Here is a 17,224-nt window from a genome sequence, read left to right on the forward strand (position 1 = left end):
ATGGCCGCTGCACAGTCTTCGTTCTCCTCTTCCCTTCTCTTCTTGATCCCCGCGTCCCTTTTACGCGCGTGGACGTACCATATACCTCTCCTCGCAGACAAAGCCCACTGGGCGAGTCGACTATAGCTTGTCGTGGCGCGCATGATTTCAACCATGCCACATGCGCGACTTGTGTCCTAGCAGAACGTCTACCAGTGTTCGTGAGGCGCGCGAGAGTATAGTTCACTTCGCTGACTTTGTCGATGACAATATACGGTCCATTGTAGTTTGCCAGCAGCTTTTGGCACAAACGCGCTTCCTTCTGGGAGTCCAAAGCCAAACGAGACCACCAGGGTGATACATAGCAGGCCGATGTCGTGCGTCGTAGCGGGCTTTGGAGTTTTCTTGTGATGCCAAAGTCTGCAGACGCGCAAGTCTCTGAGCCTCTTCAGCGAGGCATAGCGTATCGGCGACCATAGGATTGTCGTGGTGGTAAAAAGGGAGGACAGTGTCGAGCGTATACTGGGGAGGCCGAGCATATAGAAGGAAGAAGGGGCTGTAGCCGGTTGTCTCGTGCTTGGCAGTGTTGTAGGCGTAAGTAATAAACGGTAAAACTTCATCCCAATTCTTGTGATCGGACGCAACATACCTGGAAAGCATATTGCTGATAGTTCGATTAGTGCGCTCAGTGAGGCCGTTCGTTTGCGGATGATACGGCGTCGAGTGCCTGAGGTGTGAGTTACATAAAGGCACAAGCTCTTCCACGATATCCGCCATGAATTGACGTCCGCGGTCGCTTATGATAACACCAGGCGGTCCATGTCATAGAACAGTAGCGTGAAGTAAGAAGAGCGACACTTCAGTGGTGGTGGCTGATGGTATAGCCGCTGTCTCGCAATAGCGCGTGAAATAGTCAGCGCAGACAATTATCCTGCGGTTCCCCTTAGATGACTTTGGAAAAGGGCCTTATAGATCAATTCCAACTTGCCGAAAGGGTGAGCTGGGAGGCGGCACAGGTTGGAGGAGACCAGACGGGGCAGTGGTTGGGCGTTTCCGACGTTGGCACTGTATGCAGCTGGCGACATACAACTCAACCGAATGTCGCATCCGGGGCCAGTAAAAGCGTTCTTGAATGCGATAAAGGGTGCACACAGTGCCTAGGTCACCGGAGGTAGGGTCATCATGCATGGCCTGAAGGATTGCTGGCCGGAGACGCTCCGGCGCCATTGGAAGGAAGCGTGCACCCGTGCTTGAGTAGTTCCTTTTGTACAGGAGCCCGTCACGTAGACAACAGCTGCTTGTTGCACTTGAATGGGCAGAAGTGAAGAGTGGCTCCAATTTGGTGTCTGTCCGTTGTTCTGCTTTGAACACATCAATATCTGGAAAAGCGGATGTCACAGAAGCGACGAGATGATGAAAATTGTCTGCGTCGCAGTCCGTCGTGGTAAGCGGCATACGGGAAAGGCAGTCTGCGTCAGCATGTTTTTGGCCACTCTTGTAGGAAACAGTGAAGTTATATTCCTGTAACCTCAAAGCCCAGCGCGCAAGGTGACCACAAGGGTCGCGAAGGTTCACGAGCCAGCACAGGGAATGGTGGTCTGTGACGACTAGGAACGGGCGTCCGTACAAGTACGAGCGAAATCGCTGAACTGCAAAGATTACAGCGAGGCATTCTTGCTCTGTCACTGTGTAATATCGTTCAGGTTTGCTTAATGAGTGGCTTGCATAAGCAATCATGTGCTGACGGTCGTCATAACGTTGGACCAAGACGGCACCCAGACCGACGCCACTAGCATCTGTGTGGATTTCTGTCGGCGCAGTAGGATTGAAGTGGCGAAGGATAGGTCGGGAGGTCAGCAGGAACTTCAACTGACGAAATGCAGACTCACACTCGGGTGTCCACTCAAACTGTGCATCTTTATGTAGCAGATTTGTCAGATTATAAGCGACGTCAGCAAAACCAGGAATAAATCGGCGAAAGTAAGAGCAAAAACCCAGAAAACTACGAAGTTGCTTCACTGACTGCGGTGTACTGAATGCCTCAACAGCTGCCGTCTTGAGGGGATCAGGCCGGATACCGTCTTTGTCAACAAGATGACCCAGCACAAGGGTTTGATGGTCACCAAATTTACACTTCTTGGAGTTCAGAACCAGGCCAGCGTTTTTTGATGCAGTCGAGGACAATATCCAGGCACGTATTGTGCTCATTGAATGTGCACCCGAATATAACAACGTCATCAAGATGGCACATACAGATGTTCCATTTTAACCCACGCAGAATGGTGTCCATGAACCTTTCAAAGGTTGCTGGAGCGTTGCACAACCCAAATGGCATAACATTGAATTCGAATAATCCATCCGGGGTTATGAAGGCTGTTTTCTCCTTGTCTGCCGGGTGTATCGGGATTTGCCAATATCCTGAGCGCAGGTCCACTGAAGAAAAATAACAGGCCGAATGAAGGCAATCAATTGCATCATCAATCCGGGGCAGCGGGTAGACATCCTTCTTAGCCACGGCGTTTAGTCTTCGATAATCGACGCGAAATCGCCAGTTACCGTCTTTCTTTCTGATGGGTATGACCGGAGCTGCCCAAGGACTTGAGGACTCTTGTATTGTTCCATTTTTCATCATGTCACTCACTTGTTCCCCGATTATCTTGCGCTTGTTAGGCGACACGCGATAAGGCTTTTGCCTGATCAGGCGCGCAGATCCCGTATTGATAGTATGGCGTGTTCGTGACTCGGGAATTGAGAACGCTTTGTCTGGCTGCGCAAAGTCAAACACTGACAGATGCTTAGAAAGCGTATCCACCAAGGTATGGCGCTCCCTTGTGCTGAGGGACTTGCTTATCATAGACGGAAGCTTTTTGTCTGAGACGTGGCGAAGGTCAGCAGGTTCACACGGCGGGTCTGTTAGTACGGCTACGGACAAAGACGTGTATTCTGTAAAGTAGGCGAGTTTCAAGCCGTCTGGAAGCAGGACTGGTTCTGCTGAGCTGTTGGCCGTCCACACGCCAGCACGCGCGTTGCCGATAGATACCACACAATGAGGGACAAAAATGTTCTTCTTCACACAATTTAGATGCATTGGCTCTACGGAGGCATCGAAACTGTCTGGAACTTCACCGCGACATACAACCGGCACGCACACAGAGGTGGACGCAGGCACAACAGTATCTGCAGACACACAAAGTTCACCTTGACTGCAAGTCTCCTCTAAGAGCCCCGACGAAACATGGCCATCGACGCAAACTTCCCCCGTGCGACAATCAACGGTCGCACCACACTGCCGCAAAAAGTCACTTCGTGACTTTTTCACTTCGTGCGTAGATCGGGGAATAACTACAAACTCCATGGCGAAAACTCCACCAGCCAAGGATACTTCAGCGGTGCACACACAAACAGGGCGCAATGACTCGCCGCTCACTCCACAAAACGTTGCAGCCTGTTCCCACGGAAATGCAAGTTTGCGCCCCAACCGACCTTTAAAACCGAGACTCATTATGGATACAGTTGCTCCGGTATCCACTAAAGCCATTGTAGAAACACCATCAACAAGTACATGCACTTTGTTCTTAATCATAGCAACTGCAGGGGGCATTTCTGTCGATAGCACGTGTCGAGCGACCTCACCCCCATCGGCCACGCTAGCTAGTTTTCCGGTTGTGAAGGCGAGGCGGAGCGGCACACTGGCGATGGAGATTGACGTTAACGCGGTGCACGAGATGTTGGCGGTGGCGTTAAACTCCTGTCAGATGCCGGCGAGCGGCTCCGAAAGCTTCTCTGCCAGTAATCGTTGCCGGGAGGGACGCCAGCTGACCAAGAGGTGGTGTACGGCTGTTGAGTTGTCCTCGTAGGAGGTGTGGTCCTTGTTGTAGACCCCGATCGACCATTCCACGTTGTTGGGCGACGATTGCAAAATCTTGCTATGGTGGCCTGCGACACCGCATTGGAAACACACCGGCAGATGCCGCAAATTTCGATGTTCTTCCATGTAGTCACGCATGTTGCTGTCGACTGCATAGCCAGCAGGTGGGTCACATTCGTCATGGCTAGGCATCGGCCACCGGGGGCATGCGTGCGGCGATGGTCGTAGTCATGATCTTGATAGCTTATGGTCCCTCTCGATTGTGGGGTAGACCTGGGGACGTATTCTGAAACGTTCGCCGCCGCGAACGTCACATTCGATAAGCCGACTGCCTGCTCACTCGTGACGTCAGCGTGCACTACCAGCACGCGCTCTCGAACGCTTCACATCGCACGAGAGATCGCGCCCGGCGAGTGTAGAACGGCTCGGGTGTGTTGTAACCGAGTGCAGAGGCCGTCGCTCGGTTCTGGGCACTGGCCACGGTTGGCTCCGGTCGCTTTATGTAAAGGAAATGAGAGAAAAAAAGTGAGAAATGTTATATTTCAATGAATAATCGCCTGGAAACAACACATGCACCACGCCATCAAAAACTCTACTATAAGCTACCACCTAACTACCCTGCTAGACTCCACCAGCAACCGAACGCCAAAAGACGTGTTCGCTTATTCAATATATGTCCGGAGCACCGAATGACACCGTGACGTTAAAATGACGTAGACAGGAACTACCAGGTGGCGCAAGTGAATTTCCGGTTTTGTCAAAGCAGCCATTCAGCGCGCGCCGCAACGGCGGAGGCGTGGCCAGGGCGAAACTTTCGCGGCGGCGAACGTTTCAGAATACGTCCCCTGTACTCGACGGTCACTGAGTGAACCGTGGGTTGCAATGCGGTTGAAACGGCCGCGTTTCTTATCTCGTGTGGTAAGTACGCACCAGTGATGCCGGGTGTGCAACGGTACATCTCTTCCCGATGGAGCAACTCTTCGCGAACAATCTGCCGTATTGTTGATGGAAGGTCAACACACGAGGTCGGTTCTACACTTGCCACTGTTGTGACATTAGCCATGCGACCTAACTTCGGTATTATCCGTCGCATCTTCAGCGTCTCAAAGGTCCTGCAGTGGCGAATGACATCAGACACAGAATCCAAGCTTTCCTTGCCGATCAAAGAATTGTAGACTTCTTCGGCTATTCCTTTCAACAAATGTCCAACTTTGTCATGTTCAGACATTTGCGAGTTTACTATTTTACACAATTTCAGCACTTCTTCGATATAAGTCGTACAAGTCTCGCCGGGAATCTGAGCTCTTTGCGAAAGCGTCTGTTTAGTGCGTTTCTTTTTTGCGCTGGAGTCACCAAACACGCTCTGAGCTCCTCGATGAAAAGCTCCCATGAAGTGAGCCTGTCTTCGTGATTCTCATACCAGACGAGCGCTGTGTCGGTAAGGCAAAACACAACATTGGATAACTGCGCAGTCGAGTTCCAACCGTTAGACCGGCTCACCCTTCGGTAGTTCGTGAGCCATTCGTCGACATCTTCTCCGGCTTTTCCTCCGAAACTGAGTGGCACCCGGTAGTATTGCCACAGAATGCCAGGTGCTGGCCTTGAAGCCGCGTCAGATCCTTCGGGAATCTGGCAGGCGTATTCAGGCATGTCAGGTGAGTGTGGCAGAAGTCCGGCAAGTCGACGGCTTCGGCAAAGTTGTAGCAGCGTAGGCTCCGTGGTTACAAGGTGTACCTCGCACCTCCACCAATTTGTTACAAGCACGGGGAAAAGGGGGTTTATTTAGGCGTGCGAGAGCAGGAACAGCAGGTTATGAACAACAGGAATGGCCGCTGCACAGTCTTCATTCTCCTCTTCCCTTCTCTTCTTGATCCCCGCGTCTCTTTTACACGCTTGGACGTGACATATATAATGCCAACCACGGGATTACGCGGCGCAGTCACCTGCAACTGAAAAAATGCTGGAGCAACCTGAAGCAAAAGCGGAAAGAGTAAGCTGCGAAAGAAAAGCAAGAGTGCCAGAAAACTGGTAAGCGCACATGTTCTGCATGACTGGCTCATTTGGACTACTTTTTGTTATGCTCATGCGCATGTTTTATATTCGGTGGATGAGTGCATGGCAGTCCAGCATGCTGAGCGTAAATATGGTCGTGAGCGCTAATAACCGGTGATGGCATGTGTAGTCATTGAAGATGAGAAAATACGCTCGCAGTCAATCTTTCCCCGACTGCAGGAAGCACACCAGCATTGGGTACAGGTGCTTCGCGATGAGCAGAGTCACCTTTCCAACTGCGCGGCACACTGTTGACTGAGAAATGCCAACTGGACCCCCAGTGACTGTTTAAAACGTGCCAGTGCCATAAAACATCACAGCCTTCAGCAACCGCAGCATGGGAGGCACACAGGCTGTCCTCTGTTGTCCCCGCTTACCCAGATAGGCAACATAGCGAGAAGCCGCACGGCGTTTTTTGTGAATCTGTAGCGACCGAGGAATTGTTCATGGTCCTTTGGCTCCATCGGATTCCCTAGGTCACGTAGGGCGGGTCGCGGAATTTTCGGCAAGGGCTGCGCCTCTGAAAATGCTGTATCCATGGCGTGGCAAGCAAACTCGAAAGCAGCTAACCTCCGCGCAACGTCCGTTCGGGAGGCTGCCATGTTGGAATAACACACAGTCAGTTTCAAGCTAGCCCGGGAGCAGGCTTGAAACTTGAGCGGACTTCGACGCAGCCAAGTCGTTGGCAAGTTCGCAAGCTCAAGCACGATTTAGGACGCACGGCGAAGCTGTCTTGAGACTGCCAGAAGTCAAGTTCGAGCCAAGTTAGATCTCTGCATTTGAGGGTAAATCTTCAGAATAAATTTTTATGTGGCCGCTCTTTGAGATACCCAGCCAGCCATGCCAAAGTGAATAGTGGTAAGCAAATAATGCTCTCGCATTAAAATCCAGGGTGGAAAAAACAGCGCAACCTTAGACGGACAAAACAAGGACAGGCACTTTGTTAGTTCATGTAAAGTTGCACTGTTTTTCCACCATGCATCTAAGCCAACGCTCCCAAATGTTGGGTCTCCATGTACTTCAATTTAGGTGCAAATCAATGAACCCTGGACAGTCGAATTGAATCTGAAACCATCCAGTATGGCATCTCATAGTGCTGTCGCTTTGCGTTCGACTTCTTCCTCGGCTTCAACTTCATCCACCGTCAAAGGAAGGCAAAACTTTGCCCATCCCCACCACCACTTGGGATTGCACTCATGACCCTGTGGCCATGTGCAGTTGGGAACCACATGCACTCGCCACTGAGGTTGTGCTTGGAAATTTGTGTGGAAATTTCTTGCAGCATGTATTGGGCATTTCAGTTACTGTACAGGATCTTTCAAAACTCACTTGTGGCCGATGGCATAATGCTAGTTCTGAAGATGGATTAATCAGCGAGGCAGACATTACTTGCACAAGCAATCTAGATATGTAATCAACTAATAAATTACATTTGCTAATTATGCCTTTAATTAATTACTTCACATCACATATTGCAGTTTACAAATTGTAGCCAGTTGGTTTGCAAGGCATATCCACTTGGAACAAATTGTGGAGATGATTTTGAGATATGTGCCAACAAACTTGCAGTAAAAACTGCACTGTTCCACTTACTTCTTTCGGAAAACATGGTTTTACGCATTCAAGCACAAAAATGGCTGCAATGGCCATGTATTTTGTCATTCACTTTGAGAATGAACATGTTTAAACTGGGGTCATCCAAAACATATTCATTCCATTTGGATAGGCCTTGTGAGTGCACTGGCTAATATTCGTGAATACCCGCCGTGGTTGCTCAGGGGCTATGGTGTTGGGCTGCTGAGCACGAGGTCGCGGGATCGAATCCCAGCCGCGGCGGCCACATTTAGATGGGGGCGAAATGCGAAAACATTCGTGTACTTAGATTTAGGTGCACGGTAAAGAACCCCAGGTGGTCGAAATTTCCGGAGTCCTTCACTACGGCGTGCCTCATAATCAGAAAGTGGTTTTGGCACGTAAAACCGCATAATTTAATTTTTAATATTTGTAAATGGCAATATGTGTCATTGAAAACTTTGTTATTTTGTTAATTTGTCGGCTTATTTATTTTTATTCCCTTTGTAAATTATGGCCATTCTTTGAGTAGTGGAACTGCAGAAATCGAATTTTGGCAACAACGAGCAATACTGCAGTGGATGAAGATAGCATTGTGGACATTGCAAGTAAGGTTTCCTTGAAAGGATGGTTGTCTGTGTCAATCGGCTGCTGTTTCTGTGGTAAAATAATTCAGCATTAGAAGAGTTGCTGGGGTCTGCATATATATGTACACACACACGCACACACACACGCACACACACACAGGGTCCATTATGAAAATAATGCGCAGGATTGTATTATGACGCGACTATCAATGACAGCGCGGTAACAAGAACTGGTCAGGAAATGTAGCGAGGGTTCTGTCCTGCCAACGCAGCCAGTCACCAGTCTACTCCGAGCAGTGTGAGCGGATAACACGGCGTGATGGAGCATTCGCTTGAACAGCACTACGCTATCAAGTTTTGCGTGAAACTTGGAAAGAATGCAACCGAAACATTCCAGATGCTTTAAAAGGCCTTCAAGGACAACTGCATTTCAGGGTCACAGTCCGGGAGGTGGCACAAGATGTTCAAGGAGGGCTGGGAGGAGGTCACCGATGAACCCCATTGTGGGCGCCCAACAACGACCAGAACCGACAAAAACGTGGATAGTGTGTGCGAAGTTTTGAGTTCCGACCATCGATTGAGCATCCAGCAAATTGTTACCGCCCTACACATGTCCACATTTGCAGTATGTGGGATAGTGACCGAGGATCTGAAAATGCGCAAGGTCTGTACGAAGCTTGTGCAGAAAGTTTTGACGGAAGATCAGAAAGAACTTCGAGTTTTGCGTTGTCAAGAATTGCTGGATTTGATTCAAAATTCGCCAGACTTTTTTAACTCTGTCGTAACAGGAAACGAGTCTTGGATGTTCGAGTACGACCCAGAATCGAAAAGGCAGAGCAGCGAGTGGCACGCAAGATCATCTCCCCACTCCCCCGAGAAAGCGCGTATGAGCAAGTCTCGCATCAAAACGATGCTCATTGTCTTCCCTGACGCCCGAAGAATCGTCCATTTTGAGTTTGTACCGCAGGGAGAAACTGTCAGCTCAGCCTTTTACGTGGAGGTGCTCAAGAGATTGAAATGCCGGGTCGTGCGCGTGAGAGCTGACATGAAAGACAAGGTCAAGCTCCATCATGGCAATGCCTCCAGCCACACGTCCTTCATGGTTACCAACTTCCTGGTCCGGAGCAACACCCCGGTGGTCCCCCTTCCCCCTTACATTTCCGACTTGGCTCGGCGCAACTTCTTTTTTTTTTCCCTGACTGAAGAGAGTGCTGAAAGGAAAGCATTGGGAAACCGTGGGAAACATGCAAAAGCATGTTACAGCGTTCCTGAGAGTCATTCCCGTCGAGGCCTTTTTCAGGGTTCCTTCCAGGCATGGCAGGCACGTCTCCGCAAGTTTATTGATGCAGGGGGAGAGTATTTTGAAGAATTCTAACCATTTGTGCAGGTCTGGTCAATAAATCAATTTTTACAGAAAATATGCATTACTTTCCTAATGAACCTTGTATATATATATATATATATATATATATATGCAGACTTTGTTGTATTTTTTGCACAAGGCTAATTTATGGTAAATTAGTGCTTTTAACAATACTTCTGTGTAATAGCTCAGTCAGCTTACCCTGGGTTGCCCACTTATCTACGAGCGTATCTAAATCTTACTACCTAGAAATTATTGCCATTTGCTGCCAGTGTTTGCTGAGATGCTGATTGTTGAGGACAACCATATCTTGAATATTCATTCTGCCAACTTTCAAAAATGATTGAATAATTTATTTCAGACATGCACTCACTCCCATGGTTTTTCTTTTGCAAATGGATCAAAATAAACCTTTTCATTTTCATCATTATGTACTGTCAAGTTGCTGTCAATTCGTGGGCACATCAGGAATCTAAGAACGCTCATCTTCATTATGAAGTGACTTATTGACTGGACCATGAAAAAACTTTACAAGTTGACTGCAGAGGTGAAATTTTCTTTTTATCCTGCTTTTGTTTATTTTGAGCTGCCTAATTGGTTGAGGCTGCTCTGACAAAATCAGCAGAGCGGACCAGAACTCTCAGCTGATGTATTTCCTCTGTCGACGCCAGCGTCGACGGACAGCATGGACGCTGCTCTATTGTGACAAGTGCTTTTTCTCGCAATGGTTGAAAGTTAAAGCTCTGAATTGCGATATGAAAACAATCTTTGAATAATTTATGCTCATTCGTCACAGAATTACGATTAAAATTTAGAACTTTGCGAGCTCCTTGTAGCATACTGAGTATGACAGATGACTCTTGCATATCATGAAAAACTGCTTTGAGAATTTCTCTTCATTTCTTTAGGAAGAATGTATAAACTTGTGACTGCAAACTTCAGGATTCGAACAAGAGTTAAAATGGGATACCGACTTATAAAGAGGAGGAATCACGTTTGATGTTGGCAGATGTTGCCTGCAAATGCTCTGGCTGACTTCGAGCAGTAACTTTGTGCTGTATGAGCATGAGGGGCACATTTGCTTCAATGTTGTTATATTAATTTATAGCTTATTATTTGCTTTATATGCAATTTTACACTGTTCTAGTGCAAAATTGCAATTTATAGGTAAACTAAATGTAGTTATATGGTCTTGGCTTGTAGTGCGAAGTGAACACAGACACACCGTACCAACTCGCCCAACTGTCTATCCTTTTGCATTAAATGTAGTTACATTTTTTAAACCTTTCAATAGAACGTACAATGCTTCGTTGAATGAATGTGCCTTCTGGCAAGTTGAGCAAAGAATAAGTTACAAAATACCCAGTAGTTAAACCCTCTCTCATTTGTGCATGTGCATGATCGACGCAGGGAAAGCCCATGAGTTTTTTGCATGGAGAGTGGAAAGGGATCTCAAGAGCTGGCTCTGGACTCTGGTCAGACATCGACAGCGGCGGCTCTGCTGAAGGACGGCCTCGGACAGCTCAGCCTGGGGCCGGCAGACCCAGGGGCCCAGCCAGCTGAGGCCTCTGCCCCGGCTGCGGTGGCCACCACCACCTCCAAAGGCAAGGGTGCCAAGAAGGGTCAAGGAAAGAACGCGAAGGTAGGTCACCACTAGTGCTTTCCATTGACTTGATGGACCAGAGCTCAAAGTGGCCCTGCAATGGACCACTTTGCTAAAAGACTGCCGAAAGAAATTTTTCATTGTTTTTATTTATTAGATAGCTGTCAAGCCAATAATTACACTTTGAAGCCTCAATTCACCAAGAACACGATGACTAATTATGTTACCTTTTAATGTGGCCAGTTCAAAATGCGCACCAAGTGCAGTGCGCTTTCAAACATGAAAATGCATACTATTCACATCACCTGCAACGTGATGTGGCGGTCCCATGGTACTATACGCTATTTCACGAGTAGCTTGCAGAACTGCCAAAGGTACGAAGTGTACATATCCTTGCTCACCAGAATGCAGTTCCATGCATAGCTATGTGACTATTGAAGGGATTATAGAGTTTATTTGCTTAGTATATGATGGATTACATAGATAATTGGCATGTTAGGCCCTTTGTGCATGCATGTCGTATACTGTGAATAACTGTGGCGGTTACTGCCGGTACCCCACCCTAACCATGATTACATAGCAACACGGCAGCGCCCAAATGGCCCAGGCCACCCGCTTTGATTTAAATACGCTTGTTACTGGCTTTCTGCACTTACAGCAAGAAATAAATGGTCAATTCATCATCACTTAGTCTCATTTCACGCTGAGGTCAAAACATGAGGCATATTTCCTCGTTATTGTTGAGATCAGCTGCTTGTTTTGATGCCCATGGGACTACAGAGATGGGGCTGAGCCATGAAAGTGCTTTGATTTGCAGTTGACCGATGGCACCGCAGCATTAGCGCCCATAATGCAGTGGCAATGTGCAATGCTACAGAGGCCTAATTCAATATAAAGGAGCACAACCTAGAACACTGAATATGCACCAACAAGCCCAGCTACAATTACTACCGAAAACCCTAATTGTTCACTGCATGATTAATTTACTGCACCTCTCTAGCGTGATACATGATGACGGTGGTGAACAAATGCCGAATGCACACCAAGCAGGCGATGCAGCGTGGATAAACAGTTATAATGGTGTACTACTGGCTAAAGAGGCGGCACGGAACTGCTGATAAAGCGTGTAGATACAGTGAAGCCCCACTGTCACATTCATGTAAACGCAACTTACGGTTACAATGCCGAAACATTTGTTGGGTCAATCCACTAATCATGCAACTTGTGTCGACGGCATGGTCAGGCAGATGCGGAGCAGCCACGACACAAACGAACTCATCTTAAGTCTTCCTATTAGTTCAGTAGTCCTGCAGCTTCCACAGTGCTGCAAGAAACTACTGAGAACGATATTCCAAAAGGACTTCTTGTGTAAGTTGGTGCTCAGATTTCCTAGGTTGGCGCTTCACTGTCTTTTTTCTGACCCTTTTCATGAAATGTATTTCGCGGCGCAATCAAGTATCATCATCATCAGTCTGTTTTATGTCCACTGCAGGACAAAGGCCTCTCCCTGCGATCTCCAATCACCCCTGTCCTGTGCCAGCGGATTCCAACTAGCACCCACGAATTTTTAAATTTCATTGCTCCACCTAGTTTTTTGTCGTCCTCGATTGCGTTTTCCTTCTCTTGGTACCCATTCTGTAACCCTAATGGTCCAACGATTATCTAACCGGCGCATTACATGACCTGCCCAGCTCCATTTTTTCCTCTTGATGTCAATTAGAATATTGTCTATACCCGTTTGCTCTCGAACCCGAACCCTCTCGAGTGAGGCTAGCTTAGCAGGACTCTTTGAGGAATTATCAGACATTGTTTGGGATATCATCGGCCTTAGTGAGGCTAGAAGAACTGGTGAGGCTTACACATTGCTGAATAACGGCCATGGCCTCTGCTATAGAGATCTCCTAGATAAGAAGCAATAGGGGGTAGGATTCGTAATCCATAAGGACATAGCGGGCAACATTGACGAATTCTACGGCATTAATGAGAGGGTAGCTGTAGTCGTAATCAAGCTTAATAAAAGATATAGATTAAAGGTAGTACAAGCCTGCGCTCCAACATCGAGTCACAATGATGAGGAAGTAGATCAGTTTTATGAAGATGTTGAATTAGCGATGTGAAAAGTGCAAACTCAGTATACTGAAGTAATGGGTGACTTCAATGCAAAAGTGTGGAAAAAGCAGGCTGGTGAACAAGTAATTGGCAACTACAGAGTCAATTGTAGGAACGCTAGAGGAGAGATGCTGGTAGAATTCGCAGAAAAGAATAAGCTTCAAATAATGAACACCTTTTTCAGGAAGCGTAGCAACAGAAACTGGACCTGGAAAAGCGCTAATGATGGAACAAGAAATGAAATTGACTTTCTGCTGATCCCAGCATAGTGCAGGATGTAGAAGGGATAAGTAGGGTAAAGTGAGGTGATCATAGGTTAGTGAGGGCTAGGATTCACCTCAATTTGAAGAGAGAAAGAGCTAAATTGGTCAAGAAGAAACAGGTCAACCTAGAGGCAGTAAGGGTAAAAGCAGACAAATTAAGGCTGGTACTTGCAAACAAATGTGCAGCCTTAGAACAGAGAGATGATGACGACAAAGAGCTAATGAATGAAACCGTAACTAGGTTGATTTCAGAGGCAGCAATTGAAGTGGGAGACAAGGCACCAAGTCAACCAGTAAGCAAGCTCTCCCAAGTAACAAAGGACCTAATAAAGAAACGACAAAAAATGAAAGTGCCCAACTGAAGGGATAAGAAGAATTCGTGGAGCTGTCAAAACTGATCAACAAGGCAAAATAAGTGATACATATTCAAAACTATAACGTGAGAAAGACTGAAGCTGTAAAAAATGGACGCAGCCTGAAATCAGGGAGAAAAAAACTTCGCATAGGGCAAACCAAGATGTATGCACTAAATGATAAGCAGGATAATATCATCAGCAATCTCAAAGATATAGTAAAAGCAGAGGAAGAATTCTATGCTGACCTGTACAGTACCCAGAGGAGTCAGGATACCTCAATTAGAAACAGTAATGAACAGGATACAGGAACTCCTCCTATAACTAGCGATGAGGTCAGAAGGGCCTTGCAAGACATGAAACGAGGAAGCTCGGCAGAAGATGGAATAACAGTCGAGTTAGTCAAAGATGGAGCAGACATAATGCTTGAAAAACTAGTGGCTCTTTATATGAAGTGTCTATTGACTGCAAAGGTCCCAGAAAACTGGAAGAATGCAAACATTATACTAATCCACAAAAAGAGATAAGTTAAAGAATTGAAAAGTTATAGGCCCATTAGCTTACTCTCAGTATTATATAAAATATTTATCAAAATAATCTCCAATAGAATAAGGGCAACACTGGACTGTATTCAACCAAGGGAGCAGGCTGGCTTCAGGAAGGGATACTCTACAATGGATCACATCCATGTCGTCAATCAGGTTATCGAGAAATCTGCAGAGTACAATAAGCCTCTCTATATGGCTTTCATAGATTACGGAAAGCTATTTGACTCAGTCAAAATACCAACAGTCATAGAGGCATTACGTAATCAAGGAGTACAAAACGCTTACGTAAAGACCTTCGAAAATATCTGCAGAGGTTCTACAGCTACCTTAATTCTACACAAGAAAAGCAGGAAGATACCTATAAAGAAAGGGGTCAGACAGGGAGGCACAAGCTCTCCAATGCTATTCACTGCGTGCTTAGAAGAAGTATACAAGCTATTAAACTTGGAAGGCTTAGGAATAAAGATCGACAGCGAATATCTCTGCAACCTTCGGTTTGCCGATGACATTGTCCTATTCAGTAACAATGCAGACAAGTTACAAGAAATGATTGAGGACCTTAAGAGAGAGTGTGTAAGCATGTGGATAAAGATTAATATGCAGAAGAACATAGATAATGATAAGTAGCCGGGCAAAGGAACAAGAGTTCAGGATCGCCAATCGGCCTCTAGAGTCTGTGAAGGAGTACGTTTAACTAGGTCAATTAGTCACAGGGAACCCTGATCATGAGAAGGAAAATCACAGAAAAATAAAAATGGGTTGGATCGGATACGGCAGACATTGCCAGCTCCTGACTGGAAGCTTACCATTATCATTGAAAAGGAAGGTGTACAATCAGTGCATTTTACCAGTGCTGACATATGGGGCAGACTTGGCGACTCACAAAGGAGCTTGAGAACAAGTTAAGGATCGCGCAAAGAGCGATGGAACGAAGATTGCTAGGCATAATGTTAAGAGACAGAAAGAGAGTGGTTTGGATCAGAGAGCAAACAATCAAATATACCTAGGAACTACTGAGATAGAGCATAGAAACCACTGACGCATACACACACCACGACAGTGCTACTGAGAAATTCTTTCTTGTTGCCATCTTAAACTAGTACACAATAGGGAGGCCGCGAAGGGTTCCTCAGGCTGCTTGGGCCCCACCAGGTTTATGTGTCACTCTCTTGCTGTGCGGGCTCAATGAAACTTCTTGCTATAGTTTGGCACCAGGCTGAAAAATTGATAGAGTATGAAAATCGCAGCCGGCATAACAACTTGTTGATTTTTGGAATCTCGGAGTAAAGCGGTGACTCAGAGACGAACTTGAGGGCAACTGTCGTTGAACTGTTTCATGAAAAACTGGGGGTTCAAGTTAAAACTGTAGAAAGAATTCATTGCATTGGCAAAAAAAAAAGTAATCAACCGAGACCAGTTATGAAGCTTTATGATACCAAAGAAAAGGAGCAGGTACTGAAAAACTGCAAAAATTTAAAGCAAGATGAGTATCAGCAATGATTATGCAAAGGAAATAGTAAATGTGCAACGGAAGTTGTGGGCGAGCGCTTCTGCTGAAAGGGCGAAGGGCGCGAAGGTATTTTTGATCGACGACAAGCTTAAAGTAAACGATAAGCTTTATGTATGGAACCACGAAAACAATGCGTGTTGCCTTCTAAACCACCAAGATAAGAACAAGCACCGTGCACAAAGGACAGATGACACGCATGATGATTCTGGTCCCTTGATGATTCAACCCTTTCATAGCTCCAAATCTTGTCACTGAATGCACGCAGTATTGTTAATAAGGTAACTGAGTTAGAATACGTGTTGCTGACGGAGACCCTTCATGTGCTAGTGGTAAGCGAAACATGGCTGAACAGCTATGTAATTAGTCACTGTATAGTGCCACCAAACTACCGAATGTTTAGATGGGATAGAGATACTTGCGGTGGAGGCGTTGCGATTATTGTTAAACAGCACATTGATGTTGTGATGATTGAATGCACTACAGTCGACTCCTGTTAATACGAAGTTCACGGGGACCGCAAAAAACTTCGAATTAAACGAACTTCCAATTAAGCACAAAACACAAAAAACAGCACTTTATTTGTGGCAAAATAGAGTATTTTCTCTAAGAAAAATAGTCGGTCATCTTGCTTTGCTTCTTCTTGCCAAATCGCGCTGCTAAAAGCAAGTTCTGCAGGCTGTAGATGTGGCAGAACGCTTCTTTTGCGTTACCTTCAGCGGCAAAGAAGCTCTCCGCAAGAGCAAGGCCTGCAGCTACATCGGCAGCCTTAGGTTGCGGCTCGCCTTCCACGTCATCGTCGCTTTCCTGGGTTGCTTCCTGGGGCCAAATAATCTCTACAATTTCGCTATCCGTCAGCGCACCGCACGTTTCGACCGCCTTGTCTACGGCGACGTAATCTTCAAAATTGACGTCCCCGAGAGCATCACCAAAATCAGTGCCGTCAAGCTTGCTTGTTGACGCTTCCTCCGCTGTAATTTCAGAGGCATCCTCCGAAGAAGCTGCCACAAAACTGCAAGCCCTGAAGCAGTTTGCGATTGTTTCTTGCTTCACACGATCCCATGCTCGCGCCAACATGTGGATGGCACTAAGCAGGCTCACCTCGTACTTTGTGGAGCTATCCATACACAAAATCATGCGCTCGAGGAGGTGCCGCCTGTACAGGACTTTAACATTCTTGATGATGCCTTGGTCTATTGGCTGCAAAACAGCCGTTGTGTTTGCAGGCAAAAATGCGAGGCGTATTGCACTCAAGGCTGGCACATTCACGTGAGCACTGCAGTGATCGACAAGGAACAACACCTTGCGGTTCGAAGCAGCAAACTTGCGGTCCAATTTGCTTATCCAGCTCTTGAAGATTTCAGCCGTCATCCACGCTTTTTTGTTCGCCTCATAGTCCACAGGCAGCGTCTTCACGCCT

General features: G+C 46.7%; 1 protein-coding gene across 2 annotated transcripts in view; it reads left to right on the top strand.

Annotated features, from left to right (window-relative positions):
- LOC142576651 (DIS3-like exonuclease 2) overlaps positions 1–17,224 on the top strand; it is a 318,054-nt gene that overhangs the window by 12,042 nt on the left and 288,788 nt on the right. The window contains exons 2-3 of one of the 2 annotated variants that reach the window (XM_075686871.1): positions 5,824–5,875; positions 10,832–11,063. In XM_075686871.1, the coding sequence (XP_075542986.1) occupies positions 10,854–11,063 (210 nt within the window). In that variant the 5' untranslated portion in view covers positions 5,824–5,875; positions 10,832–10,853. The remainder of the gene's footprint in view (positions 1–5,823; positions 5,876–10,831; positions 11,064–17,224) is intronic. The other variant, XM_075686870.1, reaches the window with a different exon arrangement.

Source organism: Dermacentor variabilis, chromosome 3 (genome assembly GCF_050947875.1).
Source record: "Dermacentor variabilis isolate Ectoservices chromosome 3, ASM5094787v1, whole genome shotgun sequence".
Classification (NCBI taxonomy): Eukaryota; Metazoa; Arthropoda; class Arachnida; order Ixodida; family Ixodidae; genus Dermacentor; species Dermacentor variabilis.